The sequence below is a fragment of the Perna viridis genome, chromosome 11, assembly GCF_037379345.1.
Source record: "Perna viridis isolate PV_CMFRI_1.1 ecotype Kerala chromosome 11, ASM3737934v1, whole genome shotgun sequence".
NCBI lineage: Eukaryota > Metazoa > Mollusca > Bivalvia > Mytilida > Mytilidae > Perna > Perna viridis.
The window spans coordinates 20,868,897-20,894,529 of NC_142455.1; the positions used below are offsets into that span (position 1 = coordinate 20,868,897).

General features: G+C 32.7%; 2 protein-coding genes across 6 annotated transcripts in view; both read left to right on the top strand.

The window, feature by feature from the left end:
- Positions 1 to 6,140, top strand: part of LOC148603303 (uncharacterized) — a 41,398-nt gene extending 35,258 nt beyond the window's left edge. The window contains exons 11-13 of the mRNA XM_088553946.1: positions 3,498 to 3,584; positions 4,294 to 4,352; positions 5,462 to 6,140. Of these exons, the coding sequence (XP_088410072.1) occupies positions 3,498 to 3,584; positions 4,294 to 4,352; positions 5,462 to 5,498 (183 nt within the window). The 3' untranslated portion in view covers positions 5,499 to 6,140. The remainder of the gene's footprint in view (positions 1 to 3,497; positions 3,585 to 4,293; positions 4,353 to 5,461) is intronic.
- Positions 6,141 to 8,879: 2,739 nt separating this feature from the next.
- Positions 8,880 to 25,633, top strand: part of LOC148603304 (uncharacterized) — a 32,493-nt gene continuing 15,739 nt past the window's right edge. Inside the window, exons 1-8 of one of the 5 annotated variants that reach the window (XM_088553948.1) lie at positions 8,881 to 9,019; positions 9,422 to 9,603; positions 18,114 to 18,195; positions 19,656 to 19,757; positions 21,514 to 21,869; positions 21,940 to 22,876; positions 23,361 to 23,431; positions 24,187 to 24,245. In XM_088553948.1, coding sequence (XP_088410074.1) covers positions 19,703 to 19,757; positions 21,514 to 21,869; positions 21,940 to 22,876; positions 23,361 to 23,431; positions 24,187 to 24,245 — 1,478 coding nt within the window. In that variant the 5' untranslated portion in view covers positions 8,881 to 9,019; positions 9,422 to 9,603; positions 18,114 to 18,195; positions 19,656 to 19,702. Of the gene's footprint in view, positions 9,020 to 9,421; positions 9,604 to 16,184; positions 16,406 to 18,113; positions 18,196 to 19,655; positions 19,758 to 21,513; positions 21,870 to 21,939; positions 22,877 to 23,360; positions 23,432 to 24,186; positions 24,246 to 25,633 lie in introns of those variants that run through there. The other 4 variants (XR_015916913.1, XM_088553947.1, XM_088553950.1 and 1 more) reach the window with 4 other exon arrangements.

Genomic DNA, 25,633 nt, shown 5'->3' on the forward strand with positions numbered 1-25,633 from the left:
AAGGCTAAAATTTCGTTAATCTCAGTTTCCGCTATATAGATGACGTATTATCTTTAAACAATCCTAAGTTTGAAGATTTGATACATTGCATCTACCCCCAAAGAACTTAAGATAAAGGATACTACAAACTCTATGAAATCAGCCTTATATTTTGACCTACACTTAGAAATCGATGGTAAGGGAAAACTATTGTTTTCTATGAAAGAGTTTAAACAAACGGTTATTCAACCAATTTTGAATGACAGGCGTCGCAGTTCATTATTTTTTGGCATTTTTTGTGTCTCGGTGGGTGTTTCTAGAAAAGCAGAAGACGCTTACCCTACCGGTGCACGTGGTCTATGCTGCCAGATTTTAAGTGGAATCCGAATTGTCCATTTACTTTGTATTTATAATTTTGGTTAATTTTATATTTTTCGTTGTGTTTGTCTGTTTTCCATGTTTGATCTTTGACCTAGGATTACATTTTAGAGCTTTCCGCTAGAATCTTAGTTCCCTTGATTACTCGTTAATATTAAGTGCATCTGTCTTGTTGTTATACATTAAAAATGGTCGCATTCATTTGATGTTTAAAAAATATCATTTTTGAAAATTTTGGACGAAATAATTTTGTGTCACAGGAACTCGCATGTTGTTTCCCTTTCAATTGGCAGAAATATTTTTTTTATAGAATTTAAAACTGTTCACACCCAAAATTCAAACTGTAAACAATTTGCTAAAATATGTCATTTTTTAGCAATTCGACTGAAATAAATGTGTCGCAGGGACGCATGTGATGCTTATTTTTACATTTTAAACGATATTATCAGACCACTAAGGATACTCCAAGCGTTCACACTTATTCAATTTGTAGAAGTATGTTATTCTGTATATATACACTTGGAAATGGTTTCCATTTCAAAATCTGAATTACAAAAAGAATATTCATAAATGCGTTATTTAGAATCATTTTTTTAAATCAAATTCGTTCACAATTCATTCATTTTTCTATATTTTTAAGAATATTTTGCAGCACGCAATATTACACAATAGAAGTATCATGTGATTTCGGTTATTCCAAATCTCTGCTTCGAGATTCCAAAATCTATATTGATAGCAAGAGAACTTTACGCATCTCGTAATGCATTACATGTGTATGATAAAATATTTACCTTACTTTTTTTCGGAATGGGGAATGGGCATTTGACAACGGGAAATACAGTGATGCAATGGGGAATGGGACAATGGGGAATGGGGCGATGGGGCATGGGGCAAGTGAGAAGTCTATCCCATACAGGGACTGTAGATGATACATATACGATTTAACAATAGATGCCGCTTGGTTTTTATTCTTTCGCCTGGTTTAATCTTAACAGTTACCATATGTTTCGCTTCAGTTTAGTTTTATCCTGGATCAGTGTCAAACGATTGTTTGGCATCCACAGATTGATTTAATTCAAACACTTTTCAAGTCTTTCAAAGTACTTGTTCCAATCATTACGTGGCTTAAGTATCTTATGTAGACTTGCGGGTTATCTGTACATATATTTGAAACCGTGTCGACGATTATTGTTTCCTATAAATCCCGAAAAAAATACAATAGAGTTTCGGTTCAAGAACAGAGCCTTGTGGTACTCCAAATTGAAGGTAACTAGCATCAGACATGTCAGAATCGACCACAACTCGTTGATGACTATCAGAGAGATGTGATCAAAAACAATTTAAAGCGATTTTTCGACTATACCGCCGTTTCGGGTCGTGTAAAGAATCACCTCTGGTGTCTTGATATATATAGTAACACGGTTGTCGGTTGTCTGTTTTATGCGTTCTTTATATCATAATTAATACGGAGCAGTGCTGTTTCGGTTGAATGACGTGGCCGATATGCGAATTGTAAAGGATCACGAAACATATTGTCATCGATTTGTTGATTAACACGTTACACGAGGACTTGTATCGCAAATATGCTACCTATTAATCGTTCGATCATGCTTTCGTTCTGTCATTTAAGTCATTCATTGATTAAATATTTACTTCAGTTTTCGATATTGTGTATCCAAACACTGCTGCACAAATGACAGTACGTTTGTTCAGTATATTGTTTACATGTTGCGCAAAAATGTTCCAGTGACATATTAATTTGTATTATGCAGATCCACATCTTTGCCTGACAATTTATGTTTTTTATTCAAATTGTACAAAATAACTGAAGAATCGATTACTTTATTATCGATTTTCAGTTTATATTCTAGTTAAAATACTAACGGTTGTTAATTGTCGACATTGATTGACCAAGTAACACTACACATATTATATGCATATTACGCATTGACCTTTATTATGATTCCACATTTTTGAGCTGTAAAGCAGAGGAAATACGTTTTTAAACTCGTCATCTCTTGACGATATTAGATTTTTGCCCCTCGTGTGAGAAATTCCCCGACTTTTCACCCGTTCCGCTGCAACTCAGTTGTGCAAAGACGCAATTTGCACACTCGTAGAAGACATTCAAGATCTTCAATAAAGACTCATGTTAGAACTTACTAATCTCATGACATGTTTCCAAATATGTCGATTAGGAGTATTGTGCGTTCTTATATGCAATAATCAAAGTCATGTCTCTTCTGTTTTATTATAATCAATAATCAACAACTAAATTAGAACATCCCTGTAATAATTTAAACACATTGTGAAAAGTTTTCTATTACTAAGTAATTTCTCACATTTAATAATCCATTAAGTTTGGTTAAATTGATAACGTCATTTCCCACCTTTTCCCATAACAGTCGGCGTTACTTTGTTTCCATATATCAGATTATAATTTGAACGTTGAACAATGCATCTACAATACAAACGTAACACTGAGCAAGGAGTTCATCGCCTTTATTTAACTTACATTTGTAAAATCTTATTAGGAATTAATGTTACGAAGTTTTCTCGTCAGCTCATTTATTTTATATATATTTTATTATTATTGTTACTTTATTATGCACAACATGATCATGCCATACTTAATTATTTCAAATATCTTATACCCAAGAGTGTTTTAAAGGCGTTTGTACCTATCTGCTTTTCTAGTATGACAATCTATAAAACAATATACATAGCGTTTGTTTCGTTTGTGTATGGCGAATTCAAGGTAATATATGTCTTAGTTGTATTAATTCAGCTTAGCTGTAAGAAATAGAAAAAGTGCGCATGATTTTCATTTGAATATCTTCAATACCTATTATGAACTTAAAACCAAATGGTTTTCGTTCTGTTAATTAATTGTATTACACAATTATATTCTACAACTTAAAATGACCCATTCACAAATACTTAATTACGATTTCTTGAACGAGCTGAAATTTAAATATATTTCATGATGAATTTTCCAACTTATAACGCATTTAATACAGATTTGCAACATCTAACATATAAGCTAACATGAAACATTAAAAGCCTATTAAAACATTTTACAAGCAATTTCTAGTGTACTCTGTCAAGAAATAGTATAAAGGTGTTTCTATATTTTTCAGACATACATTTACAATCCATCAGCCGGTCCAGACAGTGATAATAGATCAGAACGATCATGCAATAACAAACCATACTGTTCAGAAGAGGTAAGTGTCGGCAAATGTAAGGTCATGTCATGACCCAGATATGGTTACATGCCACTTAGATTAATGCAATTTGACAAACAACACATTTCAATACATTCACTGAGAGTATGTTATTTTTAATTTTTTTTATTTTTTGTCCTGCGTTATATATTTGGCTACTATTTGCGGTAAAATACTAAGTCCAAAAAAACAAAATTTACTTTAAAAAAAAACAAAATGATTGTAGAACATAAACATTCCCTATATGCAAGCACGGCGGACACAGCAATGGAACAATTTGGATCATTTTTAAAACTAGTTATTGCCTTTAATATGTTTATTGAAGCAAGCAACTTGAAGTTCAACATACTTAAAATTTCATTTCAACCTTACAAGCAGCTCCTGCTGTACCCTTTCAAGTTAAATGGCGGCTCAGCATCATAATGTGAACAAATGCGGGAAATATAACAGCTATCTCTACGAATTCTTAACGCTATCAAATTTGACGATACGTGACTCAGTGGACCATCTCAAGACTATTATTTTTTGTACACATAAGTTACCGTTGAGCTCACTCCCCTACGGGTCTTTTAATCCCATTTATGTATTTTACTTGTATATTGATTATGAAACCTATCACAATATATCTATGAAGTGATTTGCCCTTTTTCAACGTGTACTCTAATATTGCATTTTTTTTTTTTTTTTTTTTTTTTTTTTGTATTTTAAGTATGCAATCAAGAGACCTCATATAAAGCCAAGGGCTGATCCAATATACTACGAACACAGGTATTCATTCATAACTCAGTTGTTTTATATAACATTTTCACATTAGTGCATTGTAATTGAAAGTTTTTATTCATCTGTAAATGGATTTTTTATTCATACATCTTGCGAACGTCCAGACTTCCACACACGCTGTTGTAACATTTCGGACTTATTAACAATATCCTTTTCCTGACGTGGTAGGAAAAGGAAGCGTAATGTTTTGTGTGTTGTTTATGAATTAACAGTATGAAACGTCAGCAATTGGATAATACAAACACGTCAAAATCCAAAACCATAGTCTAAACATTATCACATGAAATTAAGACGTTCGACAGACACAACCTAATAAAACCCACATAAAAAAGTGAAAACAAGGGAAACAAGACGTCACACATAATAAAAGTAAAGTACTAGCGAAATCAACTCCAACAAAAAAAACCGGGAGTATCTTAGGATTAAAAGGTTGGGTAAGCAAAGTGATCTGATAATAACATTTTTTTGTTGTATGACAAACTTGTCATTGGAATGTAAATATACATGTACTTGACACGGGGAAATCTTATCGCTGTACTATGAAGTGTTTGGCTCGTTCGCTACATTCACTCAATTACTAATCTTATATTCTGTTTAGCATGATGACATTTCTTGTATCAATTGATTAACATCCAGATAGCATTTACTTATTACCACATTGAATTGAAAGTTTGCAGAGTGGTATATCTAAAAAAGATATACTCTTTCTTAAACAATTTTGCCTTTATCTGAATCTGCAGGCATCCAAAGAATTATTACTTTGTAATACTATATCATTCTGTATTTTTCCTTTCCACTTTCGTCTACCCCGGACTTGACTTTTTATTAGCAACTCGGCGGGTGTTTCTAGAAAAGCAGAGGACGCTTACCCTACCGGTGCACCTGGTCCATTCTCACAGTTTTTAGTGGAGTACGAGTTGCTCATTTGCTTTTGTTACTTTGTATGTATGATTTAAGTTACTCTATGTTCTTTGTTGTGTATGTATGTTTTCCATGTCTGGTCTTTGTCCCTGGATTACATTTTTTTATAGACATATGTCTTAATTGTGCTAAAAAAAACTTAAATTATAATCGAAATTGATCATATTTTCTTTCAGAAGTATGGCAAATGTTATGCGACCTGATGACATGTAAATCACAAATGGCATCGAGGACATTTTTAAACCACGCGCGTCCGTGCACTGGAAATTCAATCATTGACAATTGTAATTTGCTATCGTTTATAATACATAGACTAATACATGATACTTGTCTTCAATATATGAATCACATAGAATTATCACTGAGATCTGAATGCTATCAATCTTATAAATAATATTATTATTGATTTTATCGAACAGTGCTTTACAATTTCCTTTATATATAGAGCGACAATTGATGTTGCCATTAATGTTTGGACCATAAATTTTCAATACTTTATATTTCTAATCCGCTAATCTTTGATTGATTGTCCATTTAGAACGCCTGTATTTAATTAATGCTGTTGTTGCTGTTGTTCTATATTAGTATGTGTGCCTTATTTTTTTAAATGTAAACCTGAAGTCAACATCTCAACTTTTGAACTACTATGATGGGTAACATGCAATATAATCGTTTTATCAATTGTTCGCTTAAATAAAATCACGGTTTATGCGTGTGATTAATGAATACTGTAAATCCATATAATGCGATACGTATTTTTTGTCTTAAATAACTTCTGATGATATTGGAGTTGCAATTAATTTTGTTAAAATGAAGTGAGTTTGTATCTGAGATTAAATTGTCCTCACTGTTGAATTGGCTTACATTCATTTGGCTAAATCTTACATATATTTATGTATTTCGTAGGTGGTCAAAAGAATATTAATCAGTTAAAGATAAAACTAAACGGGTACATATGTAACACAAGTGTAAGTTCTTGTATTCACTTGGTTTATTTTTAATTTCAGCTGACCCATTTGTTTGGGTTATTGCATATTTTAAGTTAAATAGATCACTGAATCAAGATATAAAAATCTGAACGAGATGTTACGTAAATATGTTGCCCATCGTTTTAATGAAATGTCATGAAATCCAGAGGTTTTGTTGGTTCATATATACTTATGGAAGGCGCATGCTTAGGTAAACTGAAATATTCAAATGTTGTCATTAAAAGTTCAGGTATTTAACACATATTCCCAAAACTATTTTTTACACAAGTATATTACAAAGTCAAGTCATATTTTTGTTGTATTTGTTTGTTTGTGTTTGTGTTTGTGTTTGTGTTTGTGTTTTTGTTTTTGTTTTGTTTTGTTACTTTTGTTTAGTTTTTATGTTTGTTTTGTTTTGCTTTTATTTCCTTGTCATGAATGTATGAAGTGCAAGAACAATTTAGCTGAAAAACGATAATTAGCAATATCCTAATTGATTTGTCAAATGCAGGTCTAAAATGGCTACATGTATAATGCTAATAAATCACTTTCGCTGAAACAATGTAGTTTCGAAGAACGGATAAGCAATATGCATATTTTAAATTGGGGTTATTATTGTTTCTGCTAAATTAGTCAGTGACGATTTGAATCAATTTAATTGATGCCAAATGATTTTAGTTGTTTAAGGTTTATTCTTGTATTTGTGTCGCCTAAATAGTGCCCAGAACCCTAGGCGGGGGCTAGGGCGCTCTGCCCGTAGAGCAACTGGGATGTGTGCCCCAGGTGGTGGAATTGGGTACCCCTGGCGTGTTACATGCTGGGGTTGTCAGACTATAATACTGAAAACCTGACCGCAAACCATAGTGGTGTGCCGTGTTGGGAAAAATGCCACGTTCCTCGCACGTTAAAGAACCCTTCTGTGGTATTCTCCGGGAGTAGGAACCATAGGACTCCGTCACAGGAGGCTAAATTGCCCGACCCTACCAACCTCTCCCTATTTCCAGTGGCAATCAAAATTTGTCGACCCCATTAACCTTGTGTCCCATCCCTTTTTCATTTCATCATCGTTTCATGTTTTATCATCAATTTCATGTTCATCGTCTGAATATAGCTGAAATATTGCTGCTCGGACGTTAAACCCCAACAAACAAACAAACAAATGTATTTGTTTCTGTTACTATGTGGCAATCTAGCTTAGTTACGTTTTTTGATATACACCCCATGATTAACAAGTTCTTGTTTAATTTCTTCTGGTATGCTTCAATTCTAACATAAATGAATAAAATGGCTTAAACTAGATTATGCCATCAATGTTTTTAATCTGGGCAACGTTTGTAGTTGCTTCATTCATTCTACGTTTTCCATGTTTTCTATGCACCTTATGAGTTTAATATGGGACAATGTATTAATGAATATTTTACTACATGGATATGTTTTGACAATTCTTTATTATTTCTAACTGAAAAAGTAGCATAGTTGCTAATAGTACAATAATTACTAAATATGATTGAAATTAAAATAGTTTCTGGTTTTAATTACATTTAAGTCAGTTCAAAGTTTAAAAAGAGATTTTTTAGCTATAAACGTACAGACGCGTTTCTTCTTTACTACACATTGAGACTGAAAGTTTTGTCGTCCAATGCAGCGGCAAAAAAATTGTGGACAAATAGTATGTCATATATTATTTTTTGTTTACAATTTTCAATAACTGGCAATAAAACGGAGAGATGTCCTAATGATCTTTATTCCAAATTTATCTCTTAATGCACCAATAAAAACTTCTCTTTTGCCAATATGAACAGGTTTTTTATTTTATTTTTTTTGTTTTTTTTGTTTTTTTGTTTTTTTGTTTTTTTTGTTTTTTTTTTTGTTTTTTTTTTTGTTTTTTTTTTTTTTTTTGTTTTTTTTTATGGATTTAAAGGATATAGGAATCACGTGTTACAATAAAATAAAAACGGTTATTGAGTTAATATTTGTGAGCAATGTCTAACGTAATATATCGTATTGCCTCATAACATAATGCCACAAAAAAAAAACCTTTTAACTAAATCATACGGGATTCCAATATGAAATTAGATACTTTTTTCCGTGATTTATTTGTTTGAAACCACTATGCTGATAATTTAACCTTTTACAGACCTCTAATAAAATATGGGCTAGAAACTAGAAATCAATATTGATAAGATCTTTCTATTTTTAGCTTAGTATAAATATTTATGAAGACGTAATGACAAAGATGACACATTTTGACATTCGTTCGCAACCTATAGAGAAGCGTATTATTGTACAATAATAGAATAAAGTGAATCAGGGAGACCTCTGTCAACGCTATTTTATGTCTCCTTTGACATTTCTGGTCTTGTTCCTTGGTTAAAATTTTGTAACGTACATGTTGTATGTATATCTTCCTTAAAAAATCAGTTTTATGAACTAAGCAACCGTTTAACATTACAAATAAGAGCAATGGTCTTGTTATCTTAATGTGATCTTCATAGTAAAGACATAAACATATAAACTGTTATTGCGTTCAATGCTTGAATTTTCTAATGTTTTAATCAAAGGTATTCGTGATACAAAATTAAAGTTTTATCTCCATTTCTTTCGCAGTTTAAATATCAATAACCAATTGTGTAAAACGTTATCTTTATCTAGTCTTTACCAGATAAGAGCCACTAATTTACCCCACCCTTTATTAAGATTGTACAAAAAAAGCAATGGATGTATGGTAAAGGATACAACGAACGAATGAAAATAATATTATAAACGGTAAGTACATGTATACAAAATAGATAGAATTATCTTTTGAAATTTTCTGTGTATTGATTTATAATTTTACCGTATTAAACTTTGTATTTTGTCAAATTTGGTAATAAAAGGTGTGAAAAAGTGAAATCCTATCATTAACCAGATTGTCATTTTAGTTAAAAACAGGTGATATTTAAGTAAATCACTAATTAGGTAGTTTTAATCTGACAAAGTACTGATTGAAGTTCGAAAATGTTCCGGTCGGCATGATGAAAGATTGAAAGAAAATTTAATGTCAACAAATGTCAACAACTCCGAATTTTTTTGAAAGAAAAAAAACAGCATTTTTAATGTCAACAAATTAACATAATTTTCCGAAAGGGAAAGAAAAATATACCAGAACTAATAAAACTTCGTTTGTAGGAAGTAAGCAATTTCTAATGATGAAGTCGGACCGGCAACGAAAAAAAAATCCGGAAATCTATTAACTTCAATTTCTCGAACTTACGAACACATTTCAGTGGTCCCTTGGAGTTCGAGCTTCCGAAAGTTTGTCTGTACTTGAAGAAACACATGGATATTGTGATTCAAACAATGAATATGAAGTACTTAAACATTGTTGCTTCCATTGTACATTTTAGATGCTTTGCAGTTAAACATTTTACATTGATTTTTGAAGGTTTGTTATAATTTTCTGATAATAATTCTAAATTAACTCTTTACAATTAACTACGCACCCTTTCCTCCGTTGTACGAAGTATGTTGTATTATGTATACACTTTATTAGAAATAAGAATATTTACAAAATTTATCAAATCAAGAACCATACAAATTCTATTATATGGAAATATGGAAGAAGCAGAACATTTGTGCTTCCTTAGATTTATAATTTTTGAATAATTGTGTGTATATAGGATAAGTTAAAATCGTACTTTGATCGAAAGCATGAAAACAAACACAACATTTTGTCAACCTTTATAAAATAAATGAAAATCTTTTGACAACATATGGGTATTGGACATATATTGGTGCAACACTTTCGTAACTTCGATCGAGCCTTGATTGTTGGTTTCAGGAATTAGGTTAAATCAAATATGTTTGTTTTGTCAAGGTCGTATTAATTCTCCTGAGTTCTGTTTCAATCGAGTATCTATATTAATGAGTTTGAACCGAAGTAGAAGATTTTTATTCGAATCCGCACCTAAGTAAAACGCATGAATGTTCCATGGATAATGTTGTAAACACAGTAGTCGAAAATCGCTTAACTGGATATATGAGTTAAAATCTATTTATTGAATGTTCAAATGAAAAGGGTAGATTCTATTAAGTCCGCGTTAGTCCAATTTTTTTAGTAAAGCAATTCCTTATGTCTTCACATCGTTTGCTCAGTTCGGTTGGTATACCTGAACAAAAGTGCAGTGAGAATAAAATAAGTGCGTAGGCGTTTTGATATCCACGAACATTAACAGTTTACTATTCTTATCCTAAATCGACATCAATAACAGCTTTAAATACACATGCACACTCAATCAAATTTTGATATAAGTTTCTGTTGTAAAGGAACAAGATACATATGTCCAATTTTCATTTCTACTTTTTACACGTTTAATCTCTGAATAATCTTAATTGTATTTGATTTACTACAATGAACATGACATTAAACAGACACTCTATCCGCATTATTCTGTTTTAAACATAGATTTTAACTGAAACATATGCAATATATTCAATACAGACTATTTATGTCCCTATATTACATTCTTTTGATTTCCGCTAGAATCTTGGTTCCCTTGATTACGCTTTTTCGTCTGATCTATTCTTCAGTGTGTGGCCGATGTAGTCACATTAACAACAATAGAATGTCTTCAATTCCTAAAATCAAAACATTCATTGATAATAAACAAAGTGAAGTGAACGTGACATTTATTATTTGTTTGTTTGTTTGTTTGTTGGGGTTTAATGTCCGAGCAGCAATTTTTCAGATATATTCAGACGATGAACATGAAATGATGATGAAATGAACATGAAATGATGATGAAATGAATATGAAATGATGATGAAATGAAAAAGGGATGGGATACAAGGACAATGGGGTCGACAAATTTTGATTGCCACTGGAAATAGGGAGAGTTGGGTAGGGTCGAGCAATTTAGCCTCCTGTGGCGGAGCCCTATGGTTCCTACTCCGGGAGAATACCACAGTAGGGTTCTTTCACGTGCGAGGAACGTGGCATCCTCCCCACCACGGTGCACCACTATGGTTTGCGGTCAGGTTTTCCGTTTTATAACCTGACAACCCCAACTTATTAAACTGCGCAGTGCAAGCTAATGGCAAAATAATCTAAATAGTTGATTTCATAGGATTCTATACATTTGTTTTACTATATTATTTTAGTTGTAGCTTGTAGGACTGTTTAAAACATCTGGAATACTCATGGGACATTTCACCTAAAATATCGGAGGACGAACTTCGATTTTTTTATCGCTAATCTCTTAATCCCGATGTAAACTTATACCTGTTTTCCTTTATATATTCTCTATATAATTTTTTCCAAGCACTCAAAAAACTTTAAAATCTCTAAATCAATTCATTGTGAGTACTAATAACCAGTGAACCTTTTTTAATGGCACCCAATACAACTAAAACAATTAAAATATAACACAACAAACCAATTTACTATTTGTAAGAAAAACAGCCATAGTACTGATGCACTAAATAGTTATATAGAACATTTTTAAGGCTACGCATCCCATGGATATGAAAAAAAGTAAACACATTTCATCTAACTTCATAACAAAAACTGTTCCGACTTTTGCTGTTTTATGCATATTAATTGTCTTTCAAAGAAAATAAACATGTCCGGCGTGGGACTATCACACGACACGTCCGTTTGATTGTCTTATTGGTGATCTTTAACATATCTTTTCTACTCTATAAGGTTTGAAATGTATATGTTTTCATTAATTTTTATTCTTCTTAATTGGCTCATGGAGGCGCATCTGTTAATTTTCAGTGTCAAATTTAACTCCTAAAAATGTTTTTTGTTTATCTTTATTTCTGGTCGGCTGGACAGTTTTTGAGAAATATATATGAATTAAATTGACCCAGCTTCGCATTCAGCAACAATCATCTAGACATTGTTAAATGTTGTCAGTTATGAATTTGTGTACAAACTAGTGCAGAGAAGACAGATTCAACCAAACGCAGTAAGCTAAGGTCCCATCACCACCTCCAGACTGAACACAGGATAATGTATTCAAACACCCGAAATTCAAAAAGAAAAATCTCAAAAGACAGAAGGTTGAATTTTTGCGTGTTTGCTAGAAGAACACTGCCTCTGAAGATATGTAACAATTCTATAGCTATATCGTCTTCGAAACTTGAATACCTTTCTCAATCAACATATACACCTTACCAATAAAGTAATATGCTGAATAATATAAAAGATCTCTCATATTTGAAGAATGTTGCCATTTTTGGATTTTAGTCATATTCATTGTTCCTAGGTAATTTCATTTCCTTAGATTACTTATTGCATACATGTGGATATTCACTGCTTCCTGTTTTTCTTTTGTCTTTCTTCTGATCGGCTTTGCCGATGTTTCAACAAAAGCAGAGGACGCTTACTCTTATATGCACCTGGTCCCAGTTGTTGGTGGAGTCCGAGTTACTCAAATTCCTTTTTTGCTTTGTACGTATTATTTTGGTTATTTTATGATCTTTGTTGTATGTGTCTGTTTTTCATGTCTATTCTTTGTCCCTAGATTTATTTTTTTTTAATCCCGCTTTCCACAAGCATCACGAACTTGGATTATTGTCTCTGAATTGTTCTTCTGATCAACTCTTCAGTATGGTGGCTGGTATATGTAGTCACAGTAGCAACAATAGAATGTCTTCAATTCTTTTAATCAAAACATTCATTGATATTTAACAATGTGCACTTACTGTCATCAGAGTTTGACAAGTCAAAGAGATAGAATGTTACTAATTGGCAGTTCAAACATATGGCAGAGTATTAGTTTTTTATTCCATAGGCTTCTTTATATGTTTACCGACATTGTTTTGATTTCAGCTTTGGTCATTTGTTAATCTGGATGTAAAGGACAATTCCAAACGACTGAAATACTCATGGGACATTCCACTCAAAATATCAGAAAACTAACTATGATTATGTTATCTCTATTCTCTTGATCCCGAGGTAAATTTGTACTTGTTGCCCTTTAAAAATTCTCCTGGATCTCTCTCCATTTTTTTCAAGCATTCTAAAAACTATAAAATCTCTAAAACACATCGTTTTGATCGTGAGTTATCATTGAAATTGATTTTCTGGTACCACATCTTAGTTCAGTTGGAATGAAGAGTCTTTCCAGTATATACATGTTATATCTGACTCAGGTGTAACAGTTCATAAGGAAATATTTTGTCATATATATATTGACAATAGTCATATCCGTTATCTGGTCATTAATTGTCGTTTGAATAGTGTATTTAACAACTACACTAGTTTGCTTAACAAGTTTTTAAAAGTGATAAAGGCTTGTCATATCTGTAGTATTTTATACATGTAAGTCGGACAGCTTCTCTTGAAAAAGTAGCTAAAATGCATTAATCTTTCCTAAGAAGTAAAACATAACTTTACTAATTGACTCATTGGAAGAAAATCATTTACAGTATTGCTGCACTAAATAGTTGCAATCTGCTAAATTTCAAGGTAGTGAAGAAAATTAAATTTGTTTAAAGATTTTTAAATATGTATGTACCAGTAAGGTTCATCATTAGCTTTCGGTAAATATTGCTTCAATTTTACCTCAAAATTTACACTGACTGCAGATAAACCTGTGTATTTGGAACATTTAAAGGCATAGCACCTAATAGATATGAAAAATGTAAACCAATTTCATGTAAAATAGTTATCAAGGGAATCAAGATTCTAGTGATAATCAAAATAATGTAATCCAGGAATAAAGACCAGACATGGACATCAGACATATGCAATAAAGAACATTATGTAACTAAAATAACACATATAAAGTAACAAAAGTAATGAGCAACTCGGAATCCATTAAAAAGCATGGACCAGGTGCACCGGTAGGGTAAGCGTCCTCTGTGTTTTTCTAGAAAAACCCGGCGATTTTCTCATAAAAAGACCGGGATAGACGATAGAGGAAATGAAATTTATGACACGTTGAACAAATCAGCTTTCATGTTGCAGATGGATACACCGTGATGATCTTATGGCAACTCAACCCTGTCCAAGATTCGTATTTGTTAGAATTCTAGTGCGATACAAAATGTCTGCGTAGTTATGAAAACTCCAAACGCAGGTGCTGATAAGATGTTGCCACAGATTAAATGAAAGTTTATAATTCTGAATAAAAAGTCATTACGTTGTCATAAAGTTTGGTGAATAGTTTTTTCTTTACCATTGATTTCTAAATCATAATGTCTTTTGTATCCTTTATCTCCAGTTCTTTGGGGAAGATCCGATTTATCAAATCCGCGACACAAGGATTGTTTAAAGATAATACGTCAGCTATACAGCGAAAAGTGAGATTAAAGGATCCAGTTAAACGATATTATTCATTTCGGATGAGATCAGCTATAAAGTCAGTCTCATAAGAGTGTAGGAATATGTCAGCAATTAGGGGAGTACAATTTGTTCACATAGGAATGCCGACTTTTTCAACTGTGAATATAGAAGAATATAAATTGAAAGAAGTTTGGTGGTTCTTTTTGCACATCCAGCTATGAAACGTTCGTTGTATGGGTTCTTGTGGAGTTCAGGAATCCAGACGGTAATTCATAATCATCGTCAGAGACCAAAAGTGGATACCAAAGATTTATGGTTTTCCACTCTCTCTTCTTTGGAGAATGTAGTGACAGTATAGGTCTTATCATAGCAATCATTTCATATGTCTCCCTCTGATAATAAATATTGGATGTGATACGTTTTGCCGACAAAAGATATTGTTTTGGGCTTGTTATGTATTGTAAATGCTGTAAATCTGGGTCTTTTCTTCTTGCCATTATGCTCCATATTTATGCCATTCTCACTGACATTGTTTCGCGTATTTTTAATGCATTGATGATGAGAAAAAGCACAGCAATATGATTTTAAGCTCATTTTTGTGATGTTTTGTAACGTTTTCTAACTGTTTGATGTACAGTCCTTGAACCGATCCGGCCAACGATTTGATTAATAAAATAAATGTAAAATAAAAGTATCAATTGATGTTTAAATCTATCACATTATGTAAATATGTGAAATTGACAAAGAAAACAACAAAAACCGTAAAATAGATTGACCGCTCTGCGGTCACGTGATGCGGTCACCAGTAAAAAGGATCGGTTTGACGGATCGATGACTGACCGGAAACCGATGGGTGATCGATGACCGATCGAAATTTTATTGCACGGATCGGTTAGGTACTGCATTGTGGATGATTTTATGCCCGATCATAGTAAAAGTGTTTATTTTAAACATGCTGGTTTGTTGTAACTTTTGACCGCTCGACCCAAGAACCTATTTTCATCACATATTGTTTCCCACATCGGGGTTTTTAAAAACTGATGTTGCATTTGACACTCATGGAGCCTCTTAACACTTTCATTCTATTTATAATAAAAAAAAACTCACGACCTTTTCAGTCGTTTAAAAATAAAAAAAAAACCTCACGACCTTTATATACTCTGACAAAGAATCAATGTCTTCTTGTTCTCGTTTGATCCATTTTCTCGCCAAGTCTTCTACGGCATCCATAAGAACTTTAACCTTTCACTGCCAAAATGACATATTTGTCGTTTAAGGGTTGGCTGCCAATACGACGTTTTTTTGTCGTTGGCGGTTGACTGCCGAGGAGACGGCGACAAATTTGTCGTTTAATTTAAAAACAAACCCATTTTTGACTTATTATATTGTCTTTATTTTACAGTAATTCATGGTACTATGTTGAATATATGTAATAGGGAGTAGTGTCGCAATTTTTGTTTTCTGTTTTCAAGATAACATTAATGACGTCAGAGCATTATCGCACGTGAAAGTGCGAGGTAAAAGTGAAAAGTGCAGGTATAGCCCATGGCGATATACTCGATATACTTCGCGGTCATAAAAAGCAATCTTTTCTCGACCGTCGCCTAATGAGAGGCATTTATGTACGACATATTGATACTATTGAGGCTAGCTTTCGTACAATTTCACAGGAAAACTTTTTTTGTTACGAGTTAATTATTTTTTCGAAAATATTCGAATTGTTAATTTCTAATGAACTACTCGCAGGTATAACATATTAATGCAAGAATTACAGAATAATATATGTATAGAAGGGTGTGAGAAGATTTATAGAAATCGGATGTCAGTCGGAGAAAGTGGCAAAGCATGGATCTAGAGTCATTCCTAGACCGTCCCTGGTAAGAGTAGTCAAGGATGTTAAGAACCCCCTAATAGCGATGGACAGAAAAGCGCAAAAATAGTACCCACGGAAATAATTTTAACTCTGTACAATGCTGATCATTTTACGACACCGCGAAAAACGATACCCGCGAATATGTTCACTTGACAATATCCGAAAAATTCCGAAACCGCGAAAATAATCGGTTTATAGTATATGTGTAAAATCCGTGATTTAATACAGGCAAATCATTTTGATTCAAGACAAAAAGTTTCAGCTGAAAAAAAGACATGATATATTTATGCCTGAAACAAATTGTTGCTTCTTACATAAGGAGAATGGATATGGTGAATATGTCAAAGGGACAACAATCCCACCTGGATGAAAATTTTCAGCTCAAGGCCACCTTTTGGCCTTCAATGAACGACAGGGACGTAAAATACCATTTACTTTTTCCTTTCAATATTCGTATTAGGTTTACTAACTTCTTCGTTCTCTAGTTGATTTGATTCTTTGTCAAAAAATTAGTATACGTCATATTTCACTCTGAGACTCACTAAATTTAAGAATATCGAGGTGACCAAATGATAATAAATGTACATGCAAATTAATGATATAAAAATACAAGTTCTCAAATAGCCCAGTGCAATCAAAGCAAATCTAGCTCTACAAATATTTCGTTAATTTATTATACACAGTTTTGATATATTTATATAGTTATATGGCAATTTCTTCGAACGTTTTTCTCAAGACTATTTCAAGCTTGTCAGAACCCATTAGCCATGTTTTCTGTGTGATGTGCTCGACAAAAAAGTCATCAAATCATGTCAGATTTAAAGTTCTAAATAATTAATCTGGTATGACATAATAATCTACCCGAAGAATGAAGCATTGTTAAAAGAATTAGTTTAAAATTTCGATTGATACGTACGAGTTTGAAGGAAAGTTTTTTTTTCCAAGTCAAAAAATGCAAACAGCAATATAACAACGTATGCAGAAGCAAACAGTACAAATTGATATCGGATCTATTCTTTTCTAAGGCGTATGCCTTTTTTTTGTTTTTGTTTTTGTTTTTGTTTTTTTTGTTTTTTTTTTGGGGGGGGGGTGGTGATTTGTCAATTGATAAATGAGATGGCATGAGAAATATTTTAGTAGAAGCAGTATTGTATTTGAGTCCTGGAAATATTGATGAATGATCATTTGTTTTTTTTATCTGGCTAAGTAAAACTTTATTCAAAAATTCGGAATAAGCTTTCCTTTAAAATATCCTTGCCACCTTCCCCTAATAAATTGATTGTTGTACTGAACAAGCCAAGGTATTTAGTAAAATTTCCACGAATACAAAATTGTCAAGTTGGCTATTTATTTATATTACAAAATTATAAATGTAGTTTCATTATGTACATTTTAGAGGTTTGACTAGCCATACAACTTGGTTTAACAACCTATTCACTTGAAAATACATGTATTTTGTAAGGAACATATTTGCTAATTTCATTTTTTCGGTTTATCTTTGATTTTTTCGTTTCTTACTATCTGATATCTTCCTTGGCGATTTATGACTAAAATTTGTTATTACTTTTATTTAGCTAACTGATAAAAGTCGCAAGTTATTCTCTTTATTTTTGTACGTTACTTCTTTTTTTACACTCTTTTGTGTTGTCATTTTGTTCGACTGTTCTTTTCAGTTAACATACTTTTCTTTTGTTATATTGTAATGAACACAGAGAAAAGTATACGGTCCATTTATGAAATGTGGCAAAATTTGATGGACAATTTGACGGGTCATGTGGTCTTCATTTTTCTAATGTAAGTGTAACTTAAACCAAGAGAGACTATAGCCCTGCATCATTTTCAACATAGAGTGAACGGGTAAATACTGTCAATACTGGACTTACAGACATAACAATACATGCTACTTAAGTCTTATTTAACTATTTGAGGCTGACCTCTCAAAATTTTATAGCTGTGTGTCTCTGGTGTAAGTAAAGGTAACCCACTGAGAGTATACCCATCCCCGTTCTACTGATACCCTGTAATCTATTCACCTTCAATTCTTTCTACACTCGATCTTATAGCAACTGTCCACTTTGTAAAATGCTTTGATTTCATTTATACATGATTCGGTCTTTGGTGTTAATCATTGAATAAGGGATTTGTTTTTGCTTTCCTGTCTTCACAGTCCCCAAACAGGGGGCGGATCCAGGATTTTATGAATAGGGGATGTAAGAGACTTTAAGGCCGGGCGAAGCTGGACAAGGTAAGTTTCGGGAGTGAATGAGGGAACAATCATGATTTCATGTTAGAACAAATGGTGTGTCTAAAAATTAGACTAAGGGGTGGATATGAGAGGTCCGCCCTATGAATCCGACCCTGACAAAGAATGATTTATAAGTGGTAGCATGATAACCATACAGATTCAGATTGAAAATGTGGTCAATGATGTATATTTAATTTGTACCACTAAAAATATCTTGTCAAATAAGAAACGTCTTTATAACGAAACGTTTCTAGAAATGTTTAATCATTATAATAATCCCTCTGTTGAAATACATCAATCATAGCGGACATTGTATGTAGACAGCCAATTTTCAAACTTAGTTTTTCCTGAGAGGGGAACTAGAATATATGCCCATTAATATAAGTTTTCTTGCAAATCAGCTAAACTTGTAAAACAAGTGTGGACGAACCATTTTTGATTGATTTTAAATCGAAAAGCCATGTGTAATCATATCATAACAATTTTACCAGTAACTTGAAATTTTTTTTCAAAAACAAAAATGCATCACTAAACAACACCGATTTTTTTCAATTCTAAAATAAAGAGGGGTAATAAACGCATACCCAAATTCGTTTTATAGAAGACAGTTAATTGGCAAAATTGATGTCTTGTTCGTGGTTTTACATTGCAAAATCAAATATGAATTTTATGTTTTGATTCATTTTTAAGGTTATTACGGCAAATGTTACATATCATTATTCATTATTTATCATTATTCATATTGTTGAAAGGTCCAGGAATCCTGAATAAAGCTTAATGATGTCATCAAAGGCATCTATATTACACTGACATGATTATACGAGATGCGCATGCTTTCAATTGCGGTTATCGTATCGTATTGCCAGGCCTGGAATCAAGACTGTTCAACAGTTACTTCGATTTAAAAAAAAAGTCAAAAAAGTATAATACATTATTAACAAATATATGTACATGTACAGCCTTATTTTCAAATATCCTTACTTATTATTCTTTTTCGTTTTCATTTCAGGATATATATACAGACACGTAGATGAAGTAGATTTTTGAAGCACTAAAATGGCCGTTATCAAAAACATTTTTTACGTAGCGTTCTGTTTTATTTTTTCTCTTGGTAAGTACACTGATGTATAATGTGCAGTGGAATATTCGTATCACTCGTTTATGATAATTTTATTATAGTTTGGGTAAACATTTGATCTTTAGCTGACCAAGTCTATTTTCATTATGAAAGGAAGAGGAAGTAAACATCTTTGCCTGACACCAATGGATACACAAAATTGCTTCCATCAGGGATAATTTGACAAGTGAATACATCATAAAGAGTAATCAAGGGAACCAAGGTTATAGCGGTAATCAAAAGAATGTAATCCAGGGACAAAGACCAGACATGGAAAACAGACATACACAACAAAGAACACAAAGTAACTAAAATCATACATACAAAGTAACAAAAGTAAATGAGCAACTCGGACTCCACTAAAAACTGGGAACATGGACCAGGTGCACCGGTAGGGTAAGCGTCCTCTACTGTTCCAGAAACACCCGCCGAGTTGCTCATAAAAAGTCAAGTCTGGTAGACAAACGAGAAAAGGTAAACTATGACCCGTTGAATAAATCAGTTCTCATTATGTTGATGGATACATCATAACGATCCACGAGTTCATGATGACAACCATAAACTTCTGTAGTGATGACTTCAATCTTGTAGCAACATAACCCTGTTCAAGAAGAGTATTTGTTAGAGTTTTAGCGCGATACAAAAAGTCTGCGTAGTTTCGGCAAGCTCTGGCATAACGTATGAGTTGTGAAATGAACACTCCATACGCAGGAGCGGAAGGGATGTTGCCACAGATGAAAGGAAAGTTGACAATTCTGAATAAAGTCATCACGTTTGTCGTAAAGTTTGGTCAATAGTTTTCTTTTACCATAGATTAGTGTAGGTCAAGATATGAGACTGACTTCACAGTGTCTGTAGTATCCTTTATCTCAAGTTCTTTTGGGTAGATGCGATGTATCAAATCCCCGAAGTTGTCCAACATAACTTCACTTATATTGTTTTCAGGTCTTTTTAAATTTCCTGTCATCCTCCTCGTTGTGCCTGTTCTGTTTATTGTCTTGTGGTGGCATTTAAAACTTATTCTTTGCATTTTCATCTTTCCACTATTTCACTCTAAATAACATCTGTCATCCAAGGATTCGTTTGTGTTGAATGAATTTTAGTGTTTGTTGATAAGTTTCTAGTATTGTTTGCTTAGTTTGTTCCCAGATTGTGGTGATGTTATCACCTCCTTGACTTCTAAAACAACCAATATATTTTGTAAGGAGAGTTTGAATTCCTCTTAGGCGGCTAACTCTTCACGTTTTCTGACGTTCATTTCTTTTTCGTTTGTTTTCATTTTTTTCATCGCTAGAGTTTAAGGTGGATGTGCCCTACTACTTAAGTGTTTTGTGTTGCACCCCTTTTCATCCGTACAACCTTCAGTAATTATCTCCATATTTAAAATATAGCAGTAATGTATATCTGGTTCTGTGTGTTTCCAGGTGGTGATATTCAAGGAACTTTATGACAGTTTTTGTAAAGAAATAGTGTCCATCCTTTAATTAAGTTGTTGACTCCTAGTTAAATAAATTGTTCGCCATTCTCAACCATTTGTCCACCGTGTGAGCCAATTTCCCTATCCCTCCCTTCCGTATTTTATCTAACCTTAGCATTGCAGTCGCCCATTAGTATCAATACATCCCTTTTCGACACTTTATTGCTGACTGTCATGCCTACATGCTACGCAAATGTTACTTTTATCATAAACGTTTGAGTTTCTAAAAATATGTAACAAACATCCAAAAAGACTGTATTCATTGTTTTGAAGGTTGTATAAGTATGACTGGTGTTCATATGTCTAATACGAAAATGAAAATATCCAGTGGATCTGTTGGGTTGTCATCAGGGATAACAGGAACGATCAACCCACTAATTTCTAAACGAGATACAAACAACGCCCTTCACACTCAAACAAATGCGACAATTACAACCAATGTACTTAATTCAACATCAGAAACAAAACACATGACGGTAAATGAAACATGTGTCACAGAAACAACTTATCCACCTAATTCAACTTTAAAAACTAACTTCACGACGGGGCATGAAATAAATATTACAGAAACCACCAACCAGCTCAATTCCGCATCAGAAACAAACAACAGGAGGGGTAATGAAACAAGTGTCATAGAAACAACCAGCCCATATACATCAACATCTGAAACAAAAAAACACGACCGAAAATGAAACAAAGGTCACAGAAACAACCAGCCCATATACATCAACATCTGAAACAAAAAACACGACCGAAAATGAAACAAAGGTCACAGAAACAACCAGCCCATATACATCAACATCTGAAAAAAAAAACACGACCGAAAATGAAACAAAGGTCACAGAAACAACTAGCCCATATATATCAACATCTGAAACAAAAAACACGACCGAAAATGAAACAAAGGTCACAGAAACAACTAGCCCATATACATCAACATCTGAAACAAAAAACACGACCGAAAATGAAACAAAGGTCACAGAAACAACTAGCCCATATACATCAACATCTGAAACAAAAAACACGACCGAAAATGAAACAAAGGTCACAGAAACAACCAGCCCATATACATCAACATCTGAAACAAAAAACACGACCGAAAATGAAACGAAGGTCACAGAAACAACCAGCCCATATACATCAACATCTGAAAAAAAAAACACGACCGAAAATGAAACAAAGGTCACAGAAACAACTAGCCCATATACATCAACATCTGAAACAAAAAACACGACCGAAAATGAAACAAAGGTCACAGAAACAACTAGCCCATATACATCAACATCTGAAACAAAAAACACGACCGAAAATGAAACAAAGGTCACAGAAACAACTAGCCCATATACATCAACATCTGAAACAAATAACATGACCGAAAATGAAACAAAGGTCACAGAAACAACTGATCCAGTTACTACAACATCAGAATCGAGCAACACTGAGGGAAATGTGACAGAAAAAAACAACCAACAAAATTCATTATCATTACCATCATACAATACAGCAGAAATAAACACAACTTTCACCCCAACTGCGGAACCAAAATTATTAACACATTTGTCAACATATGTCACTCAGACGTCTTTTATTTCCACTACAACTGAGAGGCTCCCAAGAACTAAAAATGTTTCTTCAGGTATCTATAATGTTAGCTTTGAATGATACAGAATATTTGTTGATTCAAGTTCAATTAAAATTATTTCTCAAATTTAAAAGCAAGGTTTCATTTAACATCAGATACACTTTTGCCTTACAGAAGGCCTTAAGGTCATATTTTGGCCCATCGTGTTGTGTTTTATAAAATGTGGCTATTGTTCACTCATTTATTATTCATATTTACACTTAAGTGGACAATTTTACAACTTGTTTTAACTTATCCATTTTAATACTAGTGTTTATAATTACATACTTCAAATTGGCTTTCTTACCACATATGTTAACATATCATTGTGTGTTATGAGTCATTATTTGAAACTCATACACTCTAGTGACATTCCTTGGAGGCGTATCTGTAAATAGTCAAATGTATTTTTGCATATTTACTGATATAATTTGTTATTATATTTTACGATTAATGCCATAAATTTCTTTTATACTTAGTGCTTTAACATTTATTTTAGGTTTTATGGTTAAAATCAATATTGTTTTTAAAGTAAATGGAACATTTGATGAGTCGAATCTTACAACACAGGTAGACAACAAATATATACCTTGTAAAATCAGACACCAAACACTGAGGGGAGGAATTAAAATCTTGACATTAAAGAATGATATTTATTAAGAAAAATAATAAATGATATTTATATTAAAACCCTAGTGTAACGTTTTGTCGGTACGCATGTTATGATGTTAATAAAATTCCAGATAAAATTTAGTACGTTTGCGTGAATTAACCCAAGTATACAGTTCATTGAACCAAATGAGATCTTCAGTTATCTTTATACATCCTGGATTACGGATTAATGTAAAGAGTAATCAAGGACACCAAGGTTATAACTGTAATTAAAAGAATGCAATCCAGGGACAAATACCAGACATGGAAAATACACATACACAACAAAGAACATAAAGTAACTAAAATCATAGTTAATCATAGTAGGGTACACTGCGTACACTGCTTTTCTAGATATAAAAAAATTTGAAACAGTTTTGGAGTTTTGAGCACTTTTTGACTTTTCTACATTTTTTCTACATTCTACTAAACAAAGTAAACAATTTTTTTACCTATACTATGGTATATCAAGAAAATTGCTGTCACACTTAAATTCCTATAGTTAAGCTCAAAACATTAACCATCATGTACCACAGAAAATTTGATTCACAGCATGCCGAAGCTGTAAACGTTTTAGCATTTGGAATCAAGATCACTGTGTTTCCAATATAAATGTTCATGGATAAGGAAACTGGAACATTTTAAATCATAGCGATGTTTGAATGTATTTTTAGTTCCAGTCCTTCTATAAAGTGGTTCCGGGATTTATTGGGGTGAGAGTAGTTTTTAACAGGTAAGATATTACTATACTTTAACCTACAGTTTAAATTGATAAAGAGACAGTTAATTGGCTCTTATTTTCTCCATTTCACAGTTTTGCGTTAAACTTAGTACAGAGACATCATGTCTAAATGCATGAACGATGAATGAATTTCCTAAACTTTAAAAGAAAAGCTTGTTATTGTGATTCCATATAAAATTAAAGTTATAAATTTTGACATACGAAGAAATAAAACCTTAATATCTAATGTGACAGGTAACGGTATGATATTAGGGTATCCGACCCATAAATGGCCCAAATACCAGCAAAATAATTTGGTTTTTTATCAGTAGGTACAAGCAGAGGTGTCAAGTGGTTCTTACTATATAATAAAAATCCGTAAAATGTTCAAGGTATTAGCACAGGGTTTGGTTATACACCCCCCTTTTTTGCCATATTTTGGGGGTTAGGGGGTACAAGAAGTGTTCAAATGACAGTAACCACTTTAATATAATATACTACTATATACCTCTTGAGGAACCAAGAAGATGTCTTATCAATTGAAACTAATAAAATTCTCATAGCTATAGTTTGTTCTATTTTTAGACATGTATGGTTGTTACTAAAATAGAAAAAGAAGAAAAGGCTAAATAGGCACAACCTCAGAAATTAAGGCACTCAACATATGCATTAAGAATAACTTTAGTTATTGTTTATGTTGTAAGAAAAAATTCAGAGACTTTTACCGTACCAATTTCTATGAATTAAGATTAAGATGTTGACTGGCAATCAATTATATATTTTTTGGTGTCTCGTTTCAGATTATCTCTTTTGTTTTTCACAATACTTTAAGTTTGCATACAACTTTGATAGTGTGTCATAATAGGGACATTTAACAACCAAAAGGTTAAAGGTTAAGGTCACCTTAAAGGCTAAACTCTGATAACAATTTCCTTTTAATGCTCAATCCTCAAAAGTGTGTTATATTTTAATAATTTGATCAACTGATCCTTGCTATTGACAGTTTTACACCTGAGAAATATCATTAGATGTATATGGTCAACCCCAACCTCCAACACAAGGTATTTTGGAATTCATATTCTTGCAAGTAGACATTTACATGTATCACTATTCCAAACTATAGATATAGAAATATGCGACTATAGTGCACGAGAGTATTACATTATTACACAAAGTGAAGTTGGAATTAAAAACTTAATTATTAGGAATGACGATTTCTTCCCTGTCGATTCAAAATGATGTCTTTAGGTCATTAGTTTGTAGAAAAGTTTAAAAGACTGTTTTTCTATAACATTGGTTCCCTTGATTACTTTTTCATAAACGAGACAATACCAAAGCCAAATAAATATTTGGCTTGTTGCCAGCAAATCTAACAAGGGTTCCCTCAACACTTATCTCGA